The 23,516-nt window shown below is 43.2% G+C and overlaps 1 protein-coding gene across 12 annotated transcripts in view; it reads right to left on the bottom strand.

The window, feature by feature from the left end:
* The window catches only part of KIZ (kizuna centrosomal protein), a 111,555-nt gene extending 104,638 nt beyond the window's left edge, over nt 1-6,917 (bottom strand). For 7 of the 12 annotated variants that reach the window (XM_078371510.1, XM_017971997.4, XM_002747486.6 and 4 more), the window contains exons 1-2: nt 6,510-6,667; nt 365-427 (exon numbers count right to left, since the gene is read on the bottom strand). Coding sequence is in view for 9 of the 12 variants with exons in the window: in XM_017971997.4 (XP_017827486.3) it covers nt 365-427; nt 6,510-6,598 (152 nt within the window). In the remaining 3 variants the exon portion in view is untranslated. Of the gene's footprint in view, nt 1-364; nt 428-6,190; nt 6,292-6,509 lie in introns of those variants that run through there. The other 5 variants (XM_078371505.1, XM_035298467.3, XM_078371506.1 and 2 more) reach the window with 2 other exon arrangements.
* Between the last annotated feature and the right edge of the window lie 16,599 nt (nt 6,918-23,516).

Raw genomic sequence — 23,516 nt, 5'->3', positions numbered from 1 at the left:
TCACTTAAGGTCAGGAGTTTGAGACCAGCCTGGCCAGCACGGTGAAACCCAGTCTCTGCTAAAAATAGAAAAATTAGCCAGCATGGTGGTGGGTGCCTTCCCAGGTATCCCAGCTACCTAGGAGGCTAAGGCAGAAGAATCGCTTGAACCCGGGTGGCAGAGGTTATCATGAGCTGAGATCAGGCCACTGCACTCAGCCTGGGTGAAAAAGCAAGACTCCCTCTCAAACAAAACAAAACAAAACAAATAAACAAACAAAAAAAAACAGTCTTTAGCTACAATATTTATGATATAACATTAGGGTTAAGTTTTTTATTAACATATGGAACCTGGCTTGAAAACCGTCCCCACTGTCGTCTCTTACCTGTATGTATCAGACTGATGATATTCATAAAGTTTCTTTTCCAGGTCCAACCTCTTCTTTTCACTATAATAAAGAAAGAAACATTTTTATAAGTACTTATACTGATAAGTAATAGGGAGTTGGATTTAGACCATGCTCTCCTTTGAAATCATGGCTTTGTGGCAAGGTGTTGATTAGAGGTCAAAAAAAACTCCAAATACCAAATTACTCCTTTATGAGAATGTTTCTCTGGTCTACGAAGAAAATGCCAGATGCATCTAAAACAAAGACATAAAAGTATGCAGCCGTCACCAGGGAAACCTAAAAAACAAAGTGAACACCAATACGAGGCAAAAGAACAAGTTTCACAAAGTAAATGGGGAAACACAATAGGAAAAGGCTGGGAAGAGGTACCTTAATTTAGCAAGCATTTCCTGAGTGCCTATGATGACCCAGGTACTGTTCTAGGCCTGGAAACTAATACGGTAAACTAGCCAGCCAAGATCCCTGCCCTCAGACAGTTGACATTCTAGGGAGAAAGACAGACAATAATAAACAAGATAAGTATATAAAATGTAATGTGGCTAGACTTCTCTGAGTCTCTGGCATGTCAGTGATAGGGTCCCATTACATCTTGTATACAGATTGAAGACTGGTGGCTTGCTCTGTTTTCAACCAGACAAGCCTGGGCACAGCCAAGTGCATGAGCTAGAGAAAGGCCTCTGAAAAGTAAACCAGGTCTCCTAACACTATCATTTCAAATTTGGAAGAATTTCTTTTTATGACTCTGTAATGGTACCATTATTTGTCACAGATTGCTGTTTTCCTGGAGCCACTATCAGTAAAACTTGAACCTGTGCTGTTCAGGTGAGTGCTAGCAGTAGGGAGAGGGGAACTGGGCAGCAAAGGAAGCAGAGGCAGCCAAAACCAGGGAGCTGGGAGGTAAAAATGGTGAAGCCATTCAGTCCCAAGAAGAGTGCCTGGGAGATTTAGCCACAGAGGGTTTCATTTGAGCACCACCATTTGCTTCAAACCCACCTAACTGGAGCTAAATTCCTAATCTAAGTTAACATTAAGTAAAGGCCAAAAAAGAAACCACATAATATCCTATCCAAGTGGAGAATCCTAAATAAAAGGCTGTGAAACAAAGATAAAGACTCCAACAGAGGTGATCTCAGGTTGGCTTCCTGAGGGAAAGGGGCTGGCCTCATGTTCCATTTGGGAGCACTTAATTATTAGTTTCTATATTTCTTTACATAACTTTTTTCCTTTAAAAAAGGATCATCCCCAAAGTCACTGTTAGCTACATTACAGGTTAAATAAGTTTCTTTCTTTTGCATAATGTTAAACGGAAAATACTATTTAACCAAAATTCATTTAGTGGGAAAATGGGGTCCAGACACAGAATCTTCACTTGGGGAACACAACCTATGGGCTGGAGTATGCCTATGTTAAAAAGGGAAGAAAAAAGATTAAAAGGAAAAAAATGACAAAAACACACATTTTTAACTAACAGCATCACAGATCTTTACTTTCTCACTAGGAGTGAACTTAGAGTAGAAGTGAAGGACATGTGGCATAATTGCTTGCACATTAGAAATTTTTATCAGTTACCACCCCCCCCCTAGAGTTTCACAATCAGTTGGGTACTTAGTTAATGAAGAATGAATGTCTGAATACTGTGAGATTACATTACAGGGACAGGAAGACCTAAATACATCTAGACCCTGCACCCTGGGGTAGTGCTTCATCTCTGTTGTATTCCTAAGAAAGCATGACTGTAGTCTGGTAATGAGACACCATCAGACAGACTCAGCTTGAGGGTCACCCTCTAGAATGAAAGCTGTATTCTATGAACTTGTCAGGAACATGAAAGACAGGGAAAGGTTGAGGAATCATTCCAGATGTGAGGGGACTGAAGAGACATGGCAACCAAATGCAACCCAGGTTCCCAGATGAACCACTAGACAAAGACAAAAAAAAATGGTGGGGGGGGGGCATCGTTAAGATAGCTGGTGAAATCTGATAGGGTCTGTGGGCTGGTTTCACCACTAGGAGGGCTGTACGGTGATTATGTACAAGAACATCCTTGGTTTTTGGAAATACACATTGAAGACTTTAGGAGTGATGAGGCATCATACATGCACTGCTCATAGCTCAGAAAAGGCTAATGGTTTTAGACAGAAAGATTTAGATAGATACTGAACTGTTATCTCAGTATCAATGAATGACGAATAAAAATCTAATAAAGTGTTAATAGTTGAGGAATCTGGGTGACAGGAATATTAGAAGTCTTTGTCCTACATTTGCAACTTTTTTGTAAGCTAGAATTTACTTTAATATATAATTACATTAATTATATAATTATATATATTAATATTTTAATTATATAATTATATTAATATATAGAATTATATTTACCTCTCTCTTTCTCTTTTTGAGACAGTCTCACTGTGTTGATGGAGTCTTGCTATGTTGCCCAGACTGGAGTACAGTGGTGCAAGCTCAGCTCTCTGCAACCTCTCTATCCCAGGTTTAAGCAATTCTACTTCAGCATCCCAAGTAGCTAGGATTATGAGCGTGTGCCACCACACTCAGTTAATTTTTGTATTTTTAGTAAAGATGGGCTTTCACCATGTTGGCCAGGCTGGTCTCGAACTCCTGCCCTCTGTCTCTCAAAGGAATTACAGGTTTGAGCCACCACACCCGGATACTTTAAAATAATTTTTAAAATTCATCTATGATTTCTAGTGAAAAAGGACCACAGTCACTTTAGAAATCCATCACCTCCCAAGCAGCAAGTTCTTAGTAATGAATGTAAAACTTCTTCAGCAGATGCAGACATCTGCTGCTCACACTTCTTCTCTATCATAACACTTCATACCCTGACAATCAAACACCTCTTGGCTTTCTCTGCCAGACAAAATGGCACTCATCTTGTTAACTCTTCTTCACAGGCCTATTTTCTAGCCCCTCATCCACACTGCAGCACCTCTGAATGCTGAGCCCTCCATATCTTTTTTAAATTTAATACTAAAAATCAGGTATTTGCCTCAATGAAAAGCTTTTCCATGATTTGCAATTCCTACACATTAAATCTCTATTTCAGAATCTTTGAAACATCCATCCCTGGGATGCTTACCCATAGTTCATGTTTTCAGTTACCTGCACCCCTCACTTGGACCTTTCAGTTTTACACAGCTGAGAGGTCCTTATCGGGCTGAGTTTTCTGCTTTTGAGCCACTTGTTATTCTGCTTTTGTCTCAATACCACAATTCCATACCATCTTCAACTTACTCTACTAATATCTCAGTATCAGTTTCTAGACCATTATGATATTTTACTCTGAATCAATATAGGCACTGAAAAAACCATGGCTGGCTAATGGGTACTTTTAAAGGGATGTTTTTACATAACTGTAAGAGCCAATTCCACTTATAAGTCTCTATCATGCTTGTGGGTGCTATACACACTGTAACAAGTCACTCCATTAGACTCATTTAGATTCAATTATTGACTTTCACCACAATGCAGAGAAAACACTGTACACATATAGGAAAACATTCAGACTATAAAATTGCATCTACATGTAATTATAGCTAAGATGACTTGGGCTAGAAAAGGGCTGAGAAAGAGGGAGTTTTTTTTGTCTTTCACTCCCCAGAAGTTTCTGGATTGATAAAGCTGCTGTGACTACCCAGGGCTGCAACCTATGCAATGACTCAGAAACTTAAGAGACAGTGGTTTCTGTAGTCACTGGGATTGTTTGTGTTTGTTTAAAAAGATATATCCAAGGCTGGGTGTGATGGCTCACACCTGTAATTCCAACACTTTGGAAGGCAGAGGCAGGCAGATCACCTGAGGTCAGGGATTCAAGAGCAGCCTGGCAAACATGGTGAAACCCCATCTCTGCTAAAAACACAAAAATTAGCTGGGGTTGGTGGTGAGTGCAATCCCAGCTACTTGAGAGGCTGACAAAGGACAATCACTTGAACCTGGGACTCGGGCATTGCAGTGAGCTAAGATCACGCCTCCAGCCTGGGCAACAGAGTGAGACTATGTCTCAGACAAAAAGGTACATCCAAACGCTCAAATTGGATACAGCCAATAGTATTCTTTACACATTGCTTTGCAAAACTACAGCTTTCGGCTTTTTCTTTTCTTTTTTACTTTAAGGCCTATTATTCTAGCAAAGAGAAAAAACAAATCTGCGGCTTACGTTTGCATATTAGTCAAGCCCCCTCATTCTGGTAAAGAACCAAGATTCAGAGAGATGGAACAACTTGCTCAAGGTCACACAATTGTTCGTAACCTGGGATCCGGACTGCAGCCTTTTCTGTATCTAGAGTTATCTGCCTCTATAACTGTGTGCAATGTGCATTAATTTGAATCAGCTGTAAATTCTTCAAATGAAAAATGAACACACATAGCAACATATTTGTACTGACTTAAAAATAAAACAAACCTCCAAATGCAGAACCATGAACAGACTATAAAATTTGACTCAAATTCCTTATATGTTTTCAACAGCCTCACCTTGTTTAATAATTAAAGGAATAAGTGTTAATCATAAAGTACATAATCATTATACAATTACTGTGCCATAAGGACTATAAACAGCCAGGTGTTCCTAGCACAGCAAACAAAAATAACTTACAACTAATAGTTCAAAGAGAATGCTATTTATGAGTGCTGTAAGAATGCCAAGAGTCACAAAAGTTAAGGAATGGGTTGAAACAGGGAAGGCTCTGCAGGAAGTGATTTCTTTCTAACGTTAGAAATTAAAAGGTCACTGATATGGGTGAGTGATGATATGTCAGAAAGAAAATGGGAAGTAGAAAAGGCGCACAAAGGAAAAAATGATAAGGACAATTAAGAAAGCCTGTTGCAGATGCTCTATAAACATCTGACAAGAATTAAATCTAGCATAAGATAAATGTAATTCCTTTTCAAAATCACTTACTTCTGCCTTTATTTTCCATGTAATTATTATCATTTTAGCATTGTCACACACACAGCTCTCCTGTTCACTAGAATGGTTTTGTAACTTTTAACACTCATTAAATGTTTTATCAAGAGATCCAAAAATCCATTTTCTTTCTTGCCAACTAATGAGATTTACAACTCTAATTAACTTAGCTAAATAAGAGGCCCAGCAATTTATTTTACGTGGTTATTTATAGTGCATTGCGGTATAATTTTCTCTTTCTATGAACTCTTAGATCTAGCTGTTTTTGGTGGTTCCCATCTTTCATATCTTTTTTTTTTTGGGACGTAGTTTCACTCTTGCTGCCCAGGCTGGAGTACAATGGCACGATCTTGGCTCACCGCAACCTCCGCCTCCTGGGTTCAGGCAATTCTCCTGCCTCAGCCTCCTGAGTAGCTGGGATTACAGGCACGCACCACCGTGCCCAGCTAATTTTTTGTATTTTTAGTAGAGACAGGGTTTCACCATGTTGACCAGGATGGTCTCGATCTCTTGACCTCGTGATCCAGCCGCCTCGGCCTCCCAAAGTGCTGGGATTACAGGCTTGAGCCGCCGCGCCGGGCCCCTTTCATATCTTAATCAAAGGCATCAAGAACCTTCTTGAAGCTGGACTTTCTCTAGCTGGAAATTCATCCCTTCTCTGGAAATCTAGCCAGCCCTCGCTCCCCACAAAAGTCTCCAGAGTTAAACAGGGCACATGTCTGACAAACACACACACACACACACACACACACACACACACACACACTCCCGTCTGCGTTCCAGGACCTGTCATCATTGTTGCAGTGCAGCTGTAACGGCGGGATGACAATTTGAAGAGAGTTGGGAGGGGGCGTGTAAAGGGGACAAGAGAAACTCACAGGGCTTGATGGAGAGTGACAGGCAGAAGAACTCCCACTTTCACTTCCGGGCAAATTCTGTGACGCCGCCACATCCTCAAACGCAGACCGGGCTTTAGCAGCTATTGAGAGGGACGGGGGCGGTCTCTCACCTCTCTCCGCTCCCATCCCAAATACAGGTGGTGTCTCTAGTAAATGTTGTCCTCTAGGCCCCACTGGAAGCCTGGGGGGCGTCGCGCGCGGGCCTAGGTCCCGGGGAACCTCGGGAAGGAAAAGGGGGCAGGGCACGTGGAAGACCCTCCGCGCCGGCCGACTCCCTACCCTACCCCAGTGGACGTACCTGTCCCGCAGCCCGTGCTGGAGTTGGCCCAGCCTCTCGTAGTACTCGGGACTCGACTGGTGCGCAGACGATGCGGGGGTCCGGCTCATGTTGCAGCCGCCGCTGCGCCAGCTCAGCACAGCCTCTGGGCGGCAGCTGGGCCGAGGTTGCCCGAGGAGACCGCCCCACGATGCACCGCGGGTAAACCACCTCGCCAGGCCTCCCGCAGGAGGAGGGGCAAACGCCGTAGGGGGCGGGGCGCCGAGGAGGGGCGCGGAAAAGACGCCACGGAGGGCGGGGCGCCGCGGAGGGACGGGGCGGAGACCGGCTTTGCAGGGGGCGGGACGGAGACCTGCGTAGGGCGGGGAAGAGGCGGGGCGTCATGAGGCCGGGGCGGGCCACGTCGGAGGGGCGGGCACTCCCGTGCACTCTTCTCTCCGCCTCCGCACGCTCGTGCCTTTTCCCCTCACCTTCCAGAATTCGCACAAACTACAGTAACGTTTACAAGGCGCATTCCCTCCCTTTCTCCCGTCTCTCCTGGCTTACTTCTTCTCCTCGGCCTCCTTTCTTGCCAGGATTTGCTGAGTGCCAGGCACTGTGCTAAGGTTGTTCTATTACATCAGCACTCAAAAGCGACACAAAACACCAAAAAAAAAGACAAACCCTCAAATACTAAGCAACTGTGCTCAGCCCCGACAGTGCACCAACCTTTTACTCGAAAATCCTTGCTGAATCTAAGGATGTGTTTAGTGCTCCAGGTGCCAGTATCGTTGACGAGAGGGAAAAATTAGTAACTAGTCGCTTGGGAAGCAGAAGTTTGTGAAGACAGCTCTAATGGACAATGCTCCTAGCGTCCTGTAGGATCCTGTAGCAGGAGTCCTGGGGCCAGACTGCCTGGGTTCACATTCCCTATCCGCTTCCCAGCTGCCAGGCCGTGTGCAAGTCACCCTTTGAAGCCCAGGTTTACTTCTATGTAAAGTGGGAGGCTGTTAACACAGGATTAATTCGATTGGTTAATATGTGTTAGTGTTTATAAGAGAACCCAACACATAGACAGCATTAGGTTTTATCATCACCAACTTGGGGAAAAAGCTTCCTGAAGGAAGCCAACCGTGTTCCAAAACCCATTGGGCAGAAAAATTAAGCCTTTGCCTGCCTGCCTGGCTGCCTGCCTGCCTGCCTGCCTGCCTTCATTCGTTCATTCCTTCCTTCCTTCCTTTTTTTTTTTTTTTTTGTTTGAGATGGCCTCTCTTGCCCAGGCTGGAGTGCAGTGGTGCAATCTCAGCTCACTGCAACCTCCGCCTCCCAGGTTCAAGAGATTCTCATGCCTCAGCCTCCTGAGTAACTGGGATTACAGGTGTGCAGTACCACACCTAGATAATTTTATTTTTGTATTTTTTGTGTTTTTAGTAGACACAGGGTTTCACCCTGTTGGCCAGGCTGGTCTCGAACTGCCAACCTCAGGTGATCCACCAGCTTTGGCCTCCCAAAGTGTTAGGATTACTGGCATGACCCACCATGCCCAGCCTGTAGAGTTTCTTTAGTCTCTTATTTTTCACTTCTTTTGTTTTCTTTTCTATGCCATTAATATTACTTTCACTTACAAGATGAAAGGTGTGACACACTAAAATTGTAAGAGAGATGGAACACTCAAAGACCAACAAGAAAAAACTATGATTTAACTCAGTCTTCCATTGACATTTGCAAGGTCCAGGGCAAGAGTGTGAATGGAGGCCCTCATACCAACTACCCTTAACATTAAATTAGAATTCAGGATAACAAACTGTAGGTAAAATATGTGTTCTCCTCTCCACTTTGACCAATATGCCTTCTTAAGAACCTGGAAAACTAGGGTGGACTTTAGTTTGCCTCCTTCTCTAGCTCCCCCCAACCCCATTTCCCACCCTAGGCCCAGTCTTGCATTGTGAGGGGTCTCACACACAGGCAGGGATGTGTGTGCCCTTCCTCTTCTCCTCCTCCTCCAGCCAACAAATCCTAATTCTGCCCACATCCCCTCCTCAGCCACCTCTTGGCTCGGCACTGAGCCATGCTAGTGATGGTCATCCTTGCCCACATCCCCACCTCAGCCACCTCTTGGCTCGGCACTGAGCCATGCCAGTGATGGGCATCCTTGCCGGAAAGATGCAGCCGAGAGGTCTTTTAAAACTTTACAAAGCAGCTTGGGCCCCTCTTAGCAGGGAATGTCTGGGTGTTGGGTACTTAGAATGTATTCTAGAAGAGCATGTGTAGTATGTGCACCCCAGGTGGGCCTGCCACTGGCCTTGGTAACTCCCTGGCTTGCATGGAGCACCATGGGCAGAGAAGGGCTAGAACAGACCCTCTAATATACAGAAGCCAGGGCAGAGGCCTTATTGCCCTAGTCTAAGGGGAGCACTGATATGACTTTTATTTAGTTATTCAAGTTATATCTAATTGATTCAGTGGTAACATGCAAAGGTTTATTTTAATGAGTTTAGTGTCACTAACATTTTACTCATATTTTACTACAACCCAGGCAAAAAAAGAAAGCATTAAATTTTTAGGATATTTTCTTTAGGACCATACCCCCAGAATTTTTTTTCTTTTTTAGTTTTTTTTTTCTTTTAATTATCCCAAACAATTAATATAACTATTTTCAGCGAATAGCACAGAGTAAGCAGATGAGGCAGTCATTTAGCACCCCCAAATTTTCATTAGGCAATTTTAGGAGAATCTAAAATTAAATGTAATTAAACAGTAAATGCATAATTCAAAATAATTGTGATTCGCATCCTATGGTTGATTCGTTAATGACGTATGACAAATCTAGATGTAGGATCTCCTTCACTAACAATAACACATAGCAAACAAAGGGACTATTTCTAGGGAATTTATGCTAAAGTTATGCATTTTAAATGGCGAAGGCTTTTAATAATTTCCAAGTTCTTCATTTTGAATATTGAATTTGCTGGACTCCTCTCTTTTAATATTTTTCTTCAAACCCTTATTTAGCTGAGATTATTTCCGTGAGCAGCCCTGCTTTTAGCTCATGGGCCCAAGAGTCATCAAGTCTGCTCAGATCAAGGCATCTTGTAAGTCCCAGAAAGTCTTAGCTATAACCTAGAGGGAGACTAGCCGCATTCCCTTGTTTTACATGGGAGGAAAAGGGTGCAGGGCAGGTAAGGGACTTGGCCAAAGTCACATAGCTGGAAATCTATGTAATATTAATGAGTCTAGTTCAAAATATGGTTCCCTAATGGTCTCATTAAGCAAACAGCAAGGGAAGCCAGCGTCTCAGCCCAGAAATCACATGAATCTTAGGGTGCACCAAAGGAAATTGATGTTTTTGTAGCTCAAAAATGATTAATAAGTGAAAAATTGATTTTGGAAAATACATTGAAATTAGAATTTCATATGTATTCTAATTCTGGGAAATTCTCATTTCAACGTATTTCCATATATACATGTGTGTACACACACACACACACACACACACACATACACACACACTACATTTACAATGTTATTATAAGAATACCACAAAGGATACAGATGAAAAGATTCATCGGGTGAAGTCTGGGGGAAGGGGTTTAAAGCTTCCACGCCCTGCATGGGCACACCACCCTTCAGGAACCTCCTACACTTGTTCAGCCAGCTCAGAAGCTTCCTGAACTCTGTCCCCTTGGGTCTTCTATGGGGACTTCATTGGATAGGCATGATCGATGGTTGTGTAGAAATGTGACTGGACAAGGGGAGCATGATCTAATACTAATTGAGTGGTGTTGGAAATAGATGTTCGAAACAGATGCTAGGTGCCATAAAGAAGAATCAGCACCGAGACAAGGGATCTTTCAGCAACACAGCTTTTACTTCCTGGACGGCAGGAAGGGGACTCTCACTAGCCATCCTGCCACAAGAGTACAAAGAACAAAGGGAATACATACAAATTTATTCCTTATGCATTTGGGGTTGTCCTTACTGCACCTCACAATCTAAACTAAAACCCAATTGACTAACAACTTAAAATTTTTCTAAACAGGTAAAAGCAATGAAAAGCTGGGACATGGCTGTGAGCACATCCCGCACAGATATCTTGTTTAAAGTACGAGCACACAGAATGTACTGTGTGCCTGTAAGCATGGCATATCTAACAGCTACAAAGGATAAAGCCGAACAAAGTTATTAGGACACTTATTCTTTAACAAGATAGAAAACTTAAAAAATGAACTTTTGTACTATCCACAAGTGGGGAAACCCAGTAAGTCCTGTTTCGATTCCTCTGGGCCTCTCAATGCTGCAGCATTTTATATTTTAAAAGGTATACACCATATTGCCCTTAATGAAATCATGTATATTTGAGTTAATAACTGCTTGGATATCATATTAGTTTGCTAGGGCTGCTATAACAAGGTACCGCAAACTAGGTGTCCTAAACAATAGGATTTATTGTGTCACAGTTCTGAAGGCTGGAAGTTCAAGATCAAGGTATCCTCGTGGCCTGTTCCTTCTGAGGGCTGTGGAGAGGACTCTGCCACACAGCCCTCTCCTGGCTCTGGTGGTTTGCAGGCAGTCTTTGGTGCTCCTGGTTTGTAGACACATCATCTTGACCTCTGCCTTCATGTTCACATGGTGTTCTCCCTGTGTATGTGTCTCCAAATTCTGCCTTTTTATGAAGTCATCAATTATATTGGATTAGATGCTCACCCTTCTCCAGTATAATCTTATCTTAACTAATTACGTCTGTAATGATCCTGTTTCCAAAGAAACTACATTTTTAGGTACTGAGAGTTAGAATTTCAACAAATGTATTATGCACGGGACACATTTCAACCGATGATAGATATGACAGTAGGAAAAGATTTCATTTTGCAGTCCTTATGCAGAAATGTAAGACCTTGCTTCTTACCCCATTAGAAAATTTGATTTAAAAGTAGAGATGAGGCTGGGCAAAGTGGCTCACGCCTATCATCCTAGCACTTCAGGAGGTCAAGGAAGGAAGATCACTTAATCCCAGGAGTTCAAGACCAACCGGGGCCACATAGTGAGATCCCCACTCTCTACCATATTTTTTTTTTTTAGTGAGCCAGCCATGGTGGCACACACCTATAGTCCCAGCTACTCAGGAGGCTGACATGGAATGATTTCTTAAGCCCAGGAGTTCAAGACTTTAGTGAGCTATGAGCCATTGCACTCCAGCCTGGGCACCAGCCAGCCTGGGCAAGACTCTGCCAAAATAAAAAAGCAGAGATAAATTAAATGTAGGAAGTAGGGGGGAAAGCTGTGATGTCCCATGTGTGAATATGTAACCCCTTCTGTCACAGCCTCATTTAGATCTACAACAGTTCTTTGAGGGTACCACAAGTCTAAGCAACTAGCCCAAGATCACACTACCAGTGTGTTCCTGTCAAGCTAATGGTAGTGGCAGGACCAAGAATGGTAGGATTTGGACACAGGCCTGTTCCAATTCCAGAGTCCATCCTCTCTTATATATATTCTCTCTATATATATATCCTTTGTCTTGATACCCATCATTTGGAGCTACCTATATTTTTTATTTTTCTTCAATGAGATGTGTAAAATACGTACTGTGTGACCCAGAAGGGTTTTTACAGATACGTGCTTCATGTATTGGGAATAGCATGCATAGAATGCATTTCTCTGCATGCTCTGATACGGCATGATGTGTTCACCATTCTGGTTAATTTTCCTTCTTGGACCTCAGAAAGATTGCGTTTATCATCCTTGCTAGCAGTTAGGTGGGTCTACATGACCAAGTATGACTAGTGAAATGTGAGCCGTGGTGATGCAGCCACTTCCAGGCCTGACCCCAAAACACCCTGCACAATCTTCCCGTTTTCATTAGTTGCCTGGCTAGATGCAAATAATCCACTGGAGAACTCTGAGGCCCTCGAATAAGAGTGACTGACTGCAATAAGCATGGGACAGTGACTTGAGCAAGAAAGCAATCTTAATTGTGTGGACCCACTTATTTTAAGGTCTCAGTGAGGATTTATGTGACTATTCAGATGGTAATGAAAACCTGGAACAGTAACATTAAGAGCCAACCCTCAAAGAAAGAATCCCAGATAATGAAGCCAAGGCTATAATAAAGAACCATTCAGAGGCCGGGAGCGGTGGCTCACACCTGTAATCCCAGCACTTTGGGAGGCCGAGGCAGGTGGATCACGAGGTCAAGAGATCGAGACCATCCTGGTCAACATGGTGAAACCCCGTCTCTACTAAAAATACAAAAAAATTAGCTGGGCACGGTGGCGCGTGCCTGTAATCCCAGCTACTCAGGAGGCTGAGGCGGGAGAATTGCTTGAACCCAGGAGGCAGAGGTTGCAGTGAGCCGAGATCGCACCATTGCACTCCAGCCTGGGTAACAAGAGTGAAACTCTGCCTCAAAAAAAAAAAAAAAAAAAAAACATTCAGAGCAACACTGTCCAACAGGAGTTTCTGCAATGATGGAAATGTGCCATTCTGTGCTATCCAGTCTGGTAGCCATCAACCACACATGGCTATTGGGCAACTGAATGTGGCTAGTGCAACTGAGAAACTCAATTTTTTATTTAATTTTATTTTAATAATTAAAATTAAAATTTAAGAGGCTACAGGTAACTAGTAGCCACTGTGTTGAACCACACAGTTCTAGAGATAAAGTGGAAAGATGGGAACAGGGAGAGAGAGGACATAAGTCACTGGGAAGTGCGAAGGTAAGAATAGAAGGTAAGATGCCATTTTTGGTGGAAGGTTGTTATGATTTTGCTCTGTGTCCCCACCCAAATCTCATCTCAAATTGTAACACCCCTGTGTCTAGGGCAGGATCTAGTGGGAGGTGATTGCTGTTCTTGTGGTAGTGAGGGAATTCTCATGAGATCTGGTTGTTTGATAAGTGTTTGGCAGTTTCCACTGAGAGTTCTCTCTCTCTCTCTCTCTCTCTCTCTCTCTCTCTCTCTCTGTCTCTCACACCTGTTGCCATGTAAGACGTGCCTTGCTTCCCCTTTACCTTCTACTATGATTGTAAGTTTCCTGAGGCTTCCCCAGCCATGCAGAACTGTGAGTCAATTAAATGTCTTTTGTTTATAAATTACCCAGTCTTGGGTATCATCTTTATAACAGTGTGAAATGGATTAATATAGAGGTGATGGTCATCAAGAGGAGAGGTATGATGGTTAATTTATTTTGTGTGTCAACTTGTCTAGGCCATGGTGGTCAATTGCTTTATCAAACACCAGTCTAGACATCACTGTGAAGATTTTTTTTAGATGTTAATATTTGAAGCAGTAGGCTTTGAGAAAAGTAGATTACTCTCCAAAATGTGCATGAGCCTCATCCAGTCGGTTGAAGGCCTTAGGAGAAAAGAACGAAGTCCCTCACAATCTCATGAGCCAATTTGTAAAAATAAATCTCCCTCTCTCTCTCCGTGTGTGGGTGTGTGTGTGTGTGTGTGTGTCCTACTGGTTCTGCTTCTCTGAAGAACACTGATGAATACAGGAATGCCTCACAATCTCATGAGCCACTTTGTAAAAATAAATCTCCCTCTCTCTCTCCATGTGCGTGTGTGTGTGTGCATGTGTGTCCTACTGGTTCTGCTTCTCTGAAGAACACTGATGAATACAGGAAGGCATGAGGTTACTAATAGCACTTTGCTCAAAGGCGTTTGTTTTTTAATTAAATTAATTTTATTTTAAGACAAGGTCTCACTCTGTTACCAGGCTGGCATATAGTGGCATGAACATAGCTCACTGCAGCCTTGAATTCCTGAGTTCAAGTGATTCTCCTGCCTCAGTTTCCCAAGTAGCTGGGACAACAGGTGTGTTCCACTATGCCTGGCTAACAAAGACATCTGTAATAGCTAATTTAAAATAATAGGAATTGGGTGCAGATTCCAATAAATAAAATAAAAACATAGATTTCCTCATTTTATTTCATATTATATAAAGCAGCAATTAATATGTAGGTCCTGGCTGGGCACAGTGGCTCATGTCTGTGATCCCGGCACTTTGGGAAGCTGAGGTGTGAGCATTCCCTGAGCTAAGGATTCAAGACCAGCCTGGACAACATGGTGAAACTAAACAGCCTGGACAACGTGTCTCTACTAAAAATACCAACACTGAGCTGGGCATGGTGGCACATGCCTGTGAGGCAGGAGAGCTACTTGGGAGGCTAAGGCAGGAGAATCACTTGAATCTGGGAGTAGTTAACTGCCTCTAGTGAGAGACTCACTACTTAAATGAGATGGGCTCACTCTGTCTCACAGCTCTTTTATGCCTCTGATTTCCACTGAAGTCCGTTAATTGGGCTTCCATGAGGCCTCCAGGATTATCCCTCTGTAGACAAAGAGGAATTCTCAGAGGAGATAGACAAGAAGCAGCAAATCTTTCCACTCTTTTCTCCCTGCAGGACTGGCCCATGGCATGGTGTGCCAGGCAGGAGCAGCTCAGCAGCCTTGCAGAGCTGGGGCATGAGTGGCAGACTGTAGGTGGTGATGTCACATGTGAACAATCTTTGAATGCCAAGATTCTCCTCAAAAATCATTTGGTAAATTTCTTAATTGTTTGCCACTTGTATGCACTTCTCATCAGGGTTCAACAAGTACTCCTAAGTACAAGGGCTGGAAACAAAGGGACGCTCTAGACCTGTTCTTACAACTCGCAGGCAGGTTAAAACCAAAGGGTTTGCATAATAAATACCATTTATTTGACGGCTCTGTATTTATGTTTACGAGATGATAGGGCACCATGTGTAGAATGTTCCACTTCTCATTGTCTGCAATTATCCACAGTCTTTGTAGAATTGTTGGCTTCATTCATTCCTGGGGCACACCTCGATGGTGACTGCTATACAAAACACCTCCCTACTCTTAATCATCAAACACTTGCCATTGCGTCCTTGAGAAGCAGTCACATACAAGGGTTGGGATTTGGGCTCAGGTGCCCCCTCTGCATGTATACTACCACTTCTTTTACAATCTGTGTAACCCTGGGAGATTACTTACCCTTGCTGTGCCTCCAATTCCTCATCTGTGAAATGGCGATCATAAGAGTGCCTTCCTCTCAGGGTCACTGGGAACCTTAAATGTGACGATCTGTGTGGTGCACTTGGAATCATGCCTGGTAGTTACTCCTCAACCAACACAAACTAGCGTTGCTTCTTAGGGAGGCAAGAAAAATATCCCTGTGGGAGGTAAAGCAAGTCATCAGAGGTAATGGCCCAAATTTTGCATTTTATGACTGGTCACTTTCTCTCAAAAGCATTTTCTGAGCTTCCTCTTGGTCCTTTTCATCAACCCTTCTGGCTCTGCAGTCACCTGCCCACACAGGGTCAGGTTCTGGTCATCCGAATTCATCAGTGATGACTCAGTGACCTTCAGCTTGGAACCTCAACCTGGGATTCAGTTTTACTGCTTTTGTGTCAACCCTGGCAGTTGAAGAGATCTCAGTCCATCAGCCTCAGGGGTAGAAATCAAGGACATGCACCATGTCGTCTAAAGACCATGTGCTTCAGAATCAGTAGACTTAAGTCCCAGTCCCAGCTCTGCCTCTTCGTGACCATGTGACTCTGAGCACATAGCAACAGTTTGAATGCCTCATTTAGCTCATTTCTAAAATGAGGGCAATAACACGTTTATTGATCAAGTAATTGCAAGGAGTAAATGAAACAAATATTTAAGATGTCGTCAGCACAGGCCTGGCCGGTAGAAAACACTCAGTAAGCAAATGATTCCAAATTCTCCCTGAGGACAAGGAAGCATTCTGAATTTTCTAGGACTTCTAAATGTAACCGAAAAAGAATGGTGACAGATTAGTTAGAGGTTGTGCGTGTGTGGTTACGTGCATGTGTGTCGGTAAATACCAACCAATAGCTAATGTGATGGAGCCTCACTTTGTGCCTGGCTCTTTCCATGTATTGGCCTCATTTTCCAGATGAGAAATTTGGAGCATGTCAAAGTTAAGCCACTCCATCCAGGCCAGACGGCTTATCAAAGGAGGGGTGGCGTTATAATCCATCCAATGTAGCACCAGAGCCCTAACTCTCAACCACTATATTCTACTGCTTTTCACAAGGGCAAGTGTTTGTTGGAGTGAGGAAACTGAGGCACGAGACGCTGTGTCATATCCAAGGTGGGCCACTCCTCCAGGAGCGGAAGCTGGGTGGACCTGTGGAGGTGTTATGGAGGGATTGCATCTTCCCAGTGGCGGACCTTTTGGGGATGAATTTAAACTGGAATCTTTTTGCAAGTATTTTAACACCATGTTCTATGACCACAACTTGACTACAGGCCATCTTCGGGACAAAGGCTGCCATATATTTCTTTAGCATTCCTCAGCTGAGTTCTGAGACCAGACTAACCCAGACCAGAAGACCACCCCAAAGATACTGGCTGATGGTCAGGTGTGCAACAAGAAGCCAACAAGATGTTTGTTTGTTTTGAGATGGAGTCTCTCTCTGTCGCCCAGGCTGGAGTGCAATGGCGCGATCTCAGCTCACTGCAACCTCGACCTCCCACATTCAAATGATTCTCCTGCCTCAGCCTCCTGAGTAGCTAGGATTACAGGCACTCACCACCACATCCAGCTAATTTTTGTATTTTTAGTAGAGACGGGGTTTCACCATGTTTGCCAGGCTAGTCTCAAACTCCTGACCTCATGACCCACCTACTTCAGCCTCCTAAACTGTTGGGATTACAGGCATGAGCCACCACGGCCAGCCCAAGATGTTTTTAAAAATTGAGATAGAGTTCACATGTGATGAAATTCATCCTTTGACAGAGTAAAATTCAGTGATTTTTGGCCTATTTACAAAATTGTACAACTATCACCACTATTAATTCTAGAACATTACATAACCCCCCCCCAAAAATCATATACCTCTTGGCAGTCATTCGCCATTCCTTTGTACCCCCAGTCCTTGGCTACCAGTAACCTACTTTCTATCTTTATGTGTTTATCTATCTGGGAAATTTCATATAAATAGAATTGTACAATATGTGGTTTCATAGCTGAAAAAGCCATTATTTTTAATGGAGTAAGGTGGTCAGTATAGAAGCCAGCTTCCATCATGGCCCCTGTATTAGTTTGTAGGGCTGCCATTACAAAGAACCACAAATTGAAAGGCTTAAACCAAAGAAATAAATTTTCTCACAGTTATGGAAGCTAGAAGTCTGCAATCAAGGTGTCAGCAAGGTTGATTTCTCCTGAGGCCTCTCTCTTTGGCTTGTAGATGGCCACCTTCTCCCTGCGCCTACATGGCGTCTCTCTGTGTCTGTGTCCCAGTCTCCTCTTATAAGAACACAGGTCATGTTGGGTTAGGGCTCACCCTGATGACCTCATTTAGCCTTTGATATGATTTGGATCTATGGCTTCATCCCCCAAATCTCACGTTGAGATGTAATCCCAATATTGGAGGTGGAGCCTGGTGGGAGATGATTGGATCATGTGGGTAGACCCCGTATGGCTTGGGGCTGGGTGCTGTCTTCGCAATAGTGAGTGAGTTCTCAGAATATCTGGTTGTTTAAAAGTGTGTGGCACCTCCCTGCCTTCTCTTTTGTTGCTGTTCTGGCCACATGACATCCTGCTCCCTTTTTGTCTCCCATGTGATTGTAAGTTCCCTGAGGTCTCCCAAGAAGTCAAGCAGATGCCAGCATCATGCTTCCTGTACAGCCTACAGAACCATCAGCCAGTTAAACCTCTTTTCCTTATAAATTAACCAGCTATCGGTATTTATTTGTAACAATGTAAGAATGGCCTAATACAATTTTAATTACCACTGTAGAGAGCCTATCTCCAAATATAGTCACATTCCAAGGTACTAGGGGTTAGGACTTCAACATGAATATTTAGAGGATACAACTCAGCCCATGATAGTCCTCCAATATTCCTTCCCCTGGAATTCATGCCCTTGTGTAGTCCCCTCCTGCATTCTATCAGGGCCAACCTGTGCGATGTTGTATGACTTTCAAAGATGACTCACTTGGGGGTAAACCAGCTACCATATTCTGAGGACACCTGAGCAGTTCTCCTGGAAGTACTAGGAGAGCAACTGAAGCTTCCCGCTAACTGCAATACCAACTTACCAGTGCTGGTAAGTCTCCAGCCCTGTCTGATTTTCAGATGACAACAGCTCTAGGCAAAAACCAACTGCATCCTCACAAGGGATCTCAAGAAAAAACTGAACAGCCAAGCTGCTCTTGAATTCTGACCCCCAGAAAGCATGAGATAATAAACTATCATTATTCTCTTAAGTCTTTAAGATTGGGGATGATTTGGTAGACAGCATTAGATAACTGATACAGTTGGGGTGGGATGGTGGTGGTTCAAAAAGTCAATGATTATTATACACCTACTCTCCTTCAGCCATAGAATCATATGTGGGAGATTACTTCTTCAAGCCTTACAAGAGCTCTGCAAAATGTGTGTTATTATTCCTGTTTCACTGAGGCTCGGGAGGTTAAGGAACTTGCCGACTATTGAGATCTAGTCCAGCCTTTCTCCAAGGTCTGTGTGTTTTCAACTGTATCATTGGGTCCCTGTCAGAGGAGACCACCACTCAGGGATGGTGTTGTGTACACAGTTAACTACTTGCTATCACTTAGCAGCAACAAGAGTCACCTAAAATGTGTCTCATACTTATGTTAGAATTCTACTTTGGAAAAGTCACCATTTTGCTTTGAACTTTTTCTTCTCTCTTTCTTTCCTTTCTTTTTTCATGTGTGTGCATGTAGGTTTTAGTGACTTATTATAATCACATGACTTACTATATCACATGAATCTGTGGGTTGCCTGAGCTCATCTGGATAACCTGGTTCACATATTAAGCACATTTAACCTGGAGCTTTGCTAAGGCTGAAATGTCCAGGATGGCTTCACTCTTGTATTGGGGCCTTGGTATAGACATTGGCTGGGCCTTTCTTTTCACATGTTGGCTGGGCCTTTCTTTCTGTGTCAGTCAGCGGTCTAGTTTCTTTCTCTGGTGGCTGGCTTCCGGGACAGTTCTCATATATTACTTCCTTCATTATTATAATATTTTTGAAACAATACATTGTACGAAATTCAATTGTAAAAAAGATAACAAAAAATGCTCCTCTTGTTCCACAAGGCTCCCAGTTTCCTTTTCCAGAGGCAATGGGTTACCAGTGTCTTACGTGGCCTTCCTGAGTTGTTGTAAGCACATCTATGTCTGTTTATCTGTGTACCTCATTTCTGAGCCCAGCTATTAGAGCATTTAAAATATGTAAATGGCAACACTCTTTACACACTGTTCTGCATCTTGTGTTTTTGCTTAACGTATCTTGGAGTTCCTTCTGTATCCACATATAGAAAGCCATGGATCTACCTCCTCCTTTTAAACCATTATATAGAGTTTTGTTTTGTGGCTCTTTTTAAGGCAGTTTATCTAGTGAGTTCTTTTTGATGAGCATGTTTTCATTTCATATACTGTAATATTAACAATGGTGGCATTTAATATAGTCACTGCTATTTAACTTTTAAAACTGACTTAAAATGTCATGGGTGGCCGGGCACGGTGGCTCAAGCCTGTAATCCCAGCACTTTGGGGGGCCGAGGCAGGTGGATCACGAGGTCGGCAGATCGAGACCATCCTGGTCAACATGGTGAAACCCCGTCTCTACTAAAAATACAAAAAAATTAGCTGGGCATGGTGGCGTGTGCCTGTAATCCCAGCTACTCAGGAGGCTGAGGCAGGAAAATTGCCTGAACCCAGGGGGCGGAGGTTGCGGTGAGCCGAGATCGCGCCATTGCACTCCAGCCTGGGTAACAAGAGCGAAACTCTGTCTCAAAAAAAAAAAAAAAAAAAAATGTCATGGGTGTCGGCATCTTGCTGGTGTATTACCGCACCATCATGCTATAGCACTACTAATAAGTCATTTGTCAAATGTGTACTTTGCTTATGGAAACAGGTGCCTAGTGAATGCTGCCGACTGGTACCTCTGGGCTTTCTAAACCTTCATCTGTGCACTACTGCTGTAGACTCCCTTCCCCCATGACACTTTAAAATATCAAATCCCTTATAACCACTCTTTCATTATCTTAAAAAAATATCTTCAGCGACCCACACCTCAGTCCCCCCTTCAATCATTTGCTGATTACATTGCTACTTGAGCCCACTCAGAAGAACAATTCCAATTCCAGCTTTAGGATACAAGCACGGCCTGCAGAGTCAGTACTGGGCTATTAGGTTCAATTATAGACTGCTGGATGCTGTGTTGTCACTGTTGCAAGTGCATTACTTCCGCGTCTGGTAAGACTGAAGAACACAGTCTAGAACCAGAAGACCTGGGTTCTAACTCCAGTTCTGCAACTAACTACCTTGATCATTTGTCAAATGACCTATCTTGGTTTTGATTCCCCAAAGCAGTTCCCAAGACAAGTTTGGGGGCACAACTAGTTTATTTTAGAGGTTATCCCAGGAAGTGGTTGAGAGAGAGGGACCAGGAGACAGAGAAGGAAAGGAAGCAGATTTAAGAGGCCTTAATGAGCAACTTACCACTGAGGACAGCTGTGACACAATTCAACTGGGGACCTCTATGGGACTATGTAGGATGGAACAGAATCATCTTGACTGAGGGATGAGAAAGTAGGCTTTTGAGTCTATCCACTCCCACCATTCAATGATGGAGAGTTGCTCCTTAAGTTAACTCCTGCTGTGGTCTGAATGTTTCCATTACTCCAGAATTCTTATGTTGAAATTGAATCCACAGTGGGTTTTTTTTTTTTTTTTTGAGACAGAGTCTTGCTGTGTTGCCCAGGCTGGAGAGCAGTGAAGCAATCTCAGCTCACTGCAACCTCTGCCTCTGGGGTTCAAGCAATTCTCCTGCCTCAGCCTCTCAAATAGCTGGGATTACAGGCACGTGCCACCACACTCAGCTAATTTTTCTATTTTTAGTAGAGACAAAGTTTCACCATGTTGGTCAGGCTGGTGTTGAACTCCTGACCTGATGTGATTTGCCTGCCTCGGCCTCCCGAAGTGTTAGGATTATACGCATGAGCCACCATGCCTGGCCCCCAGTATTTTGATATTAAGTGGTGCTTTTGGGAGGCAGAGTCCTCATGAATGGGATTAGTGTTCTTCTAAAAGAGGCCTGAGGGGACCTGTTTGCTCCTTTTGCCCTTCTACCATGTAAGCATGCAGCAAGAAGATGCCATCTGTGAAGCAGAGAGTCCTTGCCAGACACCGGCTCTGCTGGTGCCTCGATCTTGAACTTCCCAGCCTCCAGGACTGTGAGCACTCTACTTTCCCATTGTTTATAAATTACCTACTCTAACACATTTTGTTACAACAGCTTGAACTAAGACAACTCTCTAATATTTCCCTGCTTGCAATCTCCCAAGCAGTCCCAGCACCAGAGGACACCCTCAAGCAGAGACATGGAGGATGTCCTGGACTGTACTGAAACTATGAAGGTAACCTACAGGGTGAGAAAAGAGAAATGAACACTGACAGCACCTGCTATTTAGAAACAGCATGTGCATTAACTAAAAACATAGCTCTTGGCTCCTTAATGGAGCACGTCATGATAGGCCAACAACTGAGGATGTTTTGAACACTTGGACCTAAAGGGTATTTAGCACTTGGGAGCACAAAAGAAGTTTCCGTGGAGAACTTAGAATCAAAGGACACTGATATGTTCTGAGTGCTATGATTCAGGCCTTGGCTGGGCTTTCAACATACAGGATCTCATTACTCCTACCTATAGCATGGCAAGGTAAGCATTATTATCCTGAGGCTTAGAGAATTTGCTTCTCTTGTTTGAGGCCCTGCAGAAGACAGAGAAGTAGAGGGCAACCCATGGTCATCTGCATGACAGATATCCTCTTAGAGGACAACGGGCAGAGAAGGTGGGAAAGGAAACCAGGCTGTGTCATTCTGGTTTCTCCTGCCCAGCAGAGAACTAATAAGTGAGTTTAGCAAGGTTGTAGTACAAAAGATCAATATATAAAACTCAATTGTATTCCTGTATACCAGCAACAAACAACAGGAAATTGAAAATTTTAAAATACCATTTACAAAAGCATCAAAAACCATGAAACATTTAGGGGCAAATCTGACAAAAGATGTGAAAGAGCTGCGCACTGAAAACTGCAAATATTGCTACGAGAAATGAAAGAAGATCTAAATCAGTGGAGAGAAACATGAGCAAGGACATCCATGTTGTTATAATGTCAATTCTCTCCAAATTGATTGATAAATTCTACAAACTCCCTATCAAAATCCCAGCAGGTTTTTTTTTTTTTTAAAGAAATTGACAAGCTGATTTTAACAGCCAAAACAACTCTAAAAAAGAATTGTGGAAAGAATGTTGGAGGACTAAGACTGATTTCAAGACCTATTATTATATAGGACTACTAGAATATAGTACCTTGCTTAAAGGGAAACTGTTCAACTTCCTCTCCATGCTCAAGATTTGCATTGAAGAACTGGATGGATACACTCAGAATTTCTCAGCTAGAGGGCTCGGGCATGCACAGGTCTCACCCTGAGCCTGTCTTAGGCCAGTTGGTTGCCTTGTGATGTTAGTACTCTGGCTCCTTCAACAACACATATACTTACTGACTTTCTGGCTTTTGTTGTAAAATGAGAGCAATGCTCTTTTCAGCTCTCTTTTATCCCCAAGCAGAGCCTGAAGTCAGTGGGATGAATTTGAAATAAAAAGTAGAGGGGCCAGGTGCAGTGGCCTATGCCTATAGTATCAACTACCTGGGAGAATTGCTGAGCCCGGGATTTCAACGTTGCAATGTGCTATGATCACGCCTGTGAACTTCAGCCTGGCCAACATAGTGAGATCCTACCTCTTAAAAACAGAACAAAGCAAAACAAAAAAAGTACAGAGAATGAAATCGTAGTCTAGAATTGACAATATGAAATGAACTGAGAGCCTCAGGCCCACTGGATATTGAAAGGTGTGTAGAGCAACGAAGAGAGCAATACGTTGAAATTTTCTACCACTTTGCATTCTAACCCTCCATGAGATTCCTTCTCCAACATTCTTTAATTGCTTCCCTTTCTTAAGATTCCTTGAATATTTCA

The sequence above is a fragment of the Callithrix jacchus genome, chromosome 5, assembly GCF_049354715.1.
Source record: "Callithrix jacchus isolate 240 chromosome 5, calJac240_pri, whole genome shotgun sequence".
Lineage (NCBI taxonomy): Eukaryota > Metazoa > Chordata > Mammalia > Primates > Cebidae > Callithrix > Callithrix jacchus.
Note: the sequence above shows the minus strand (reverse complement) of the source record. Positions and strands in the feature narration are given on the sequence as shown.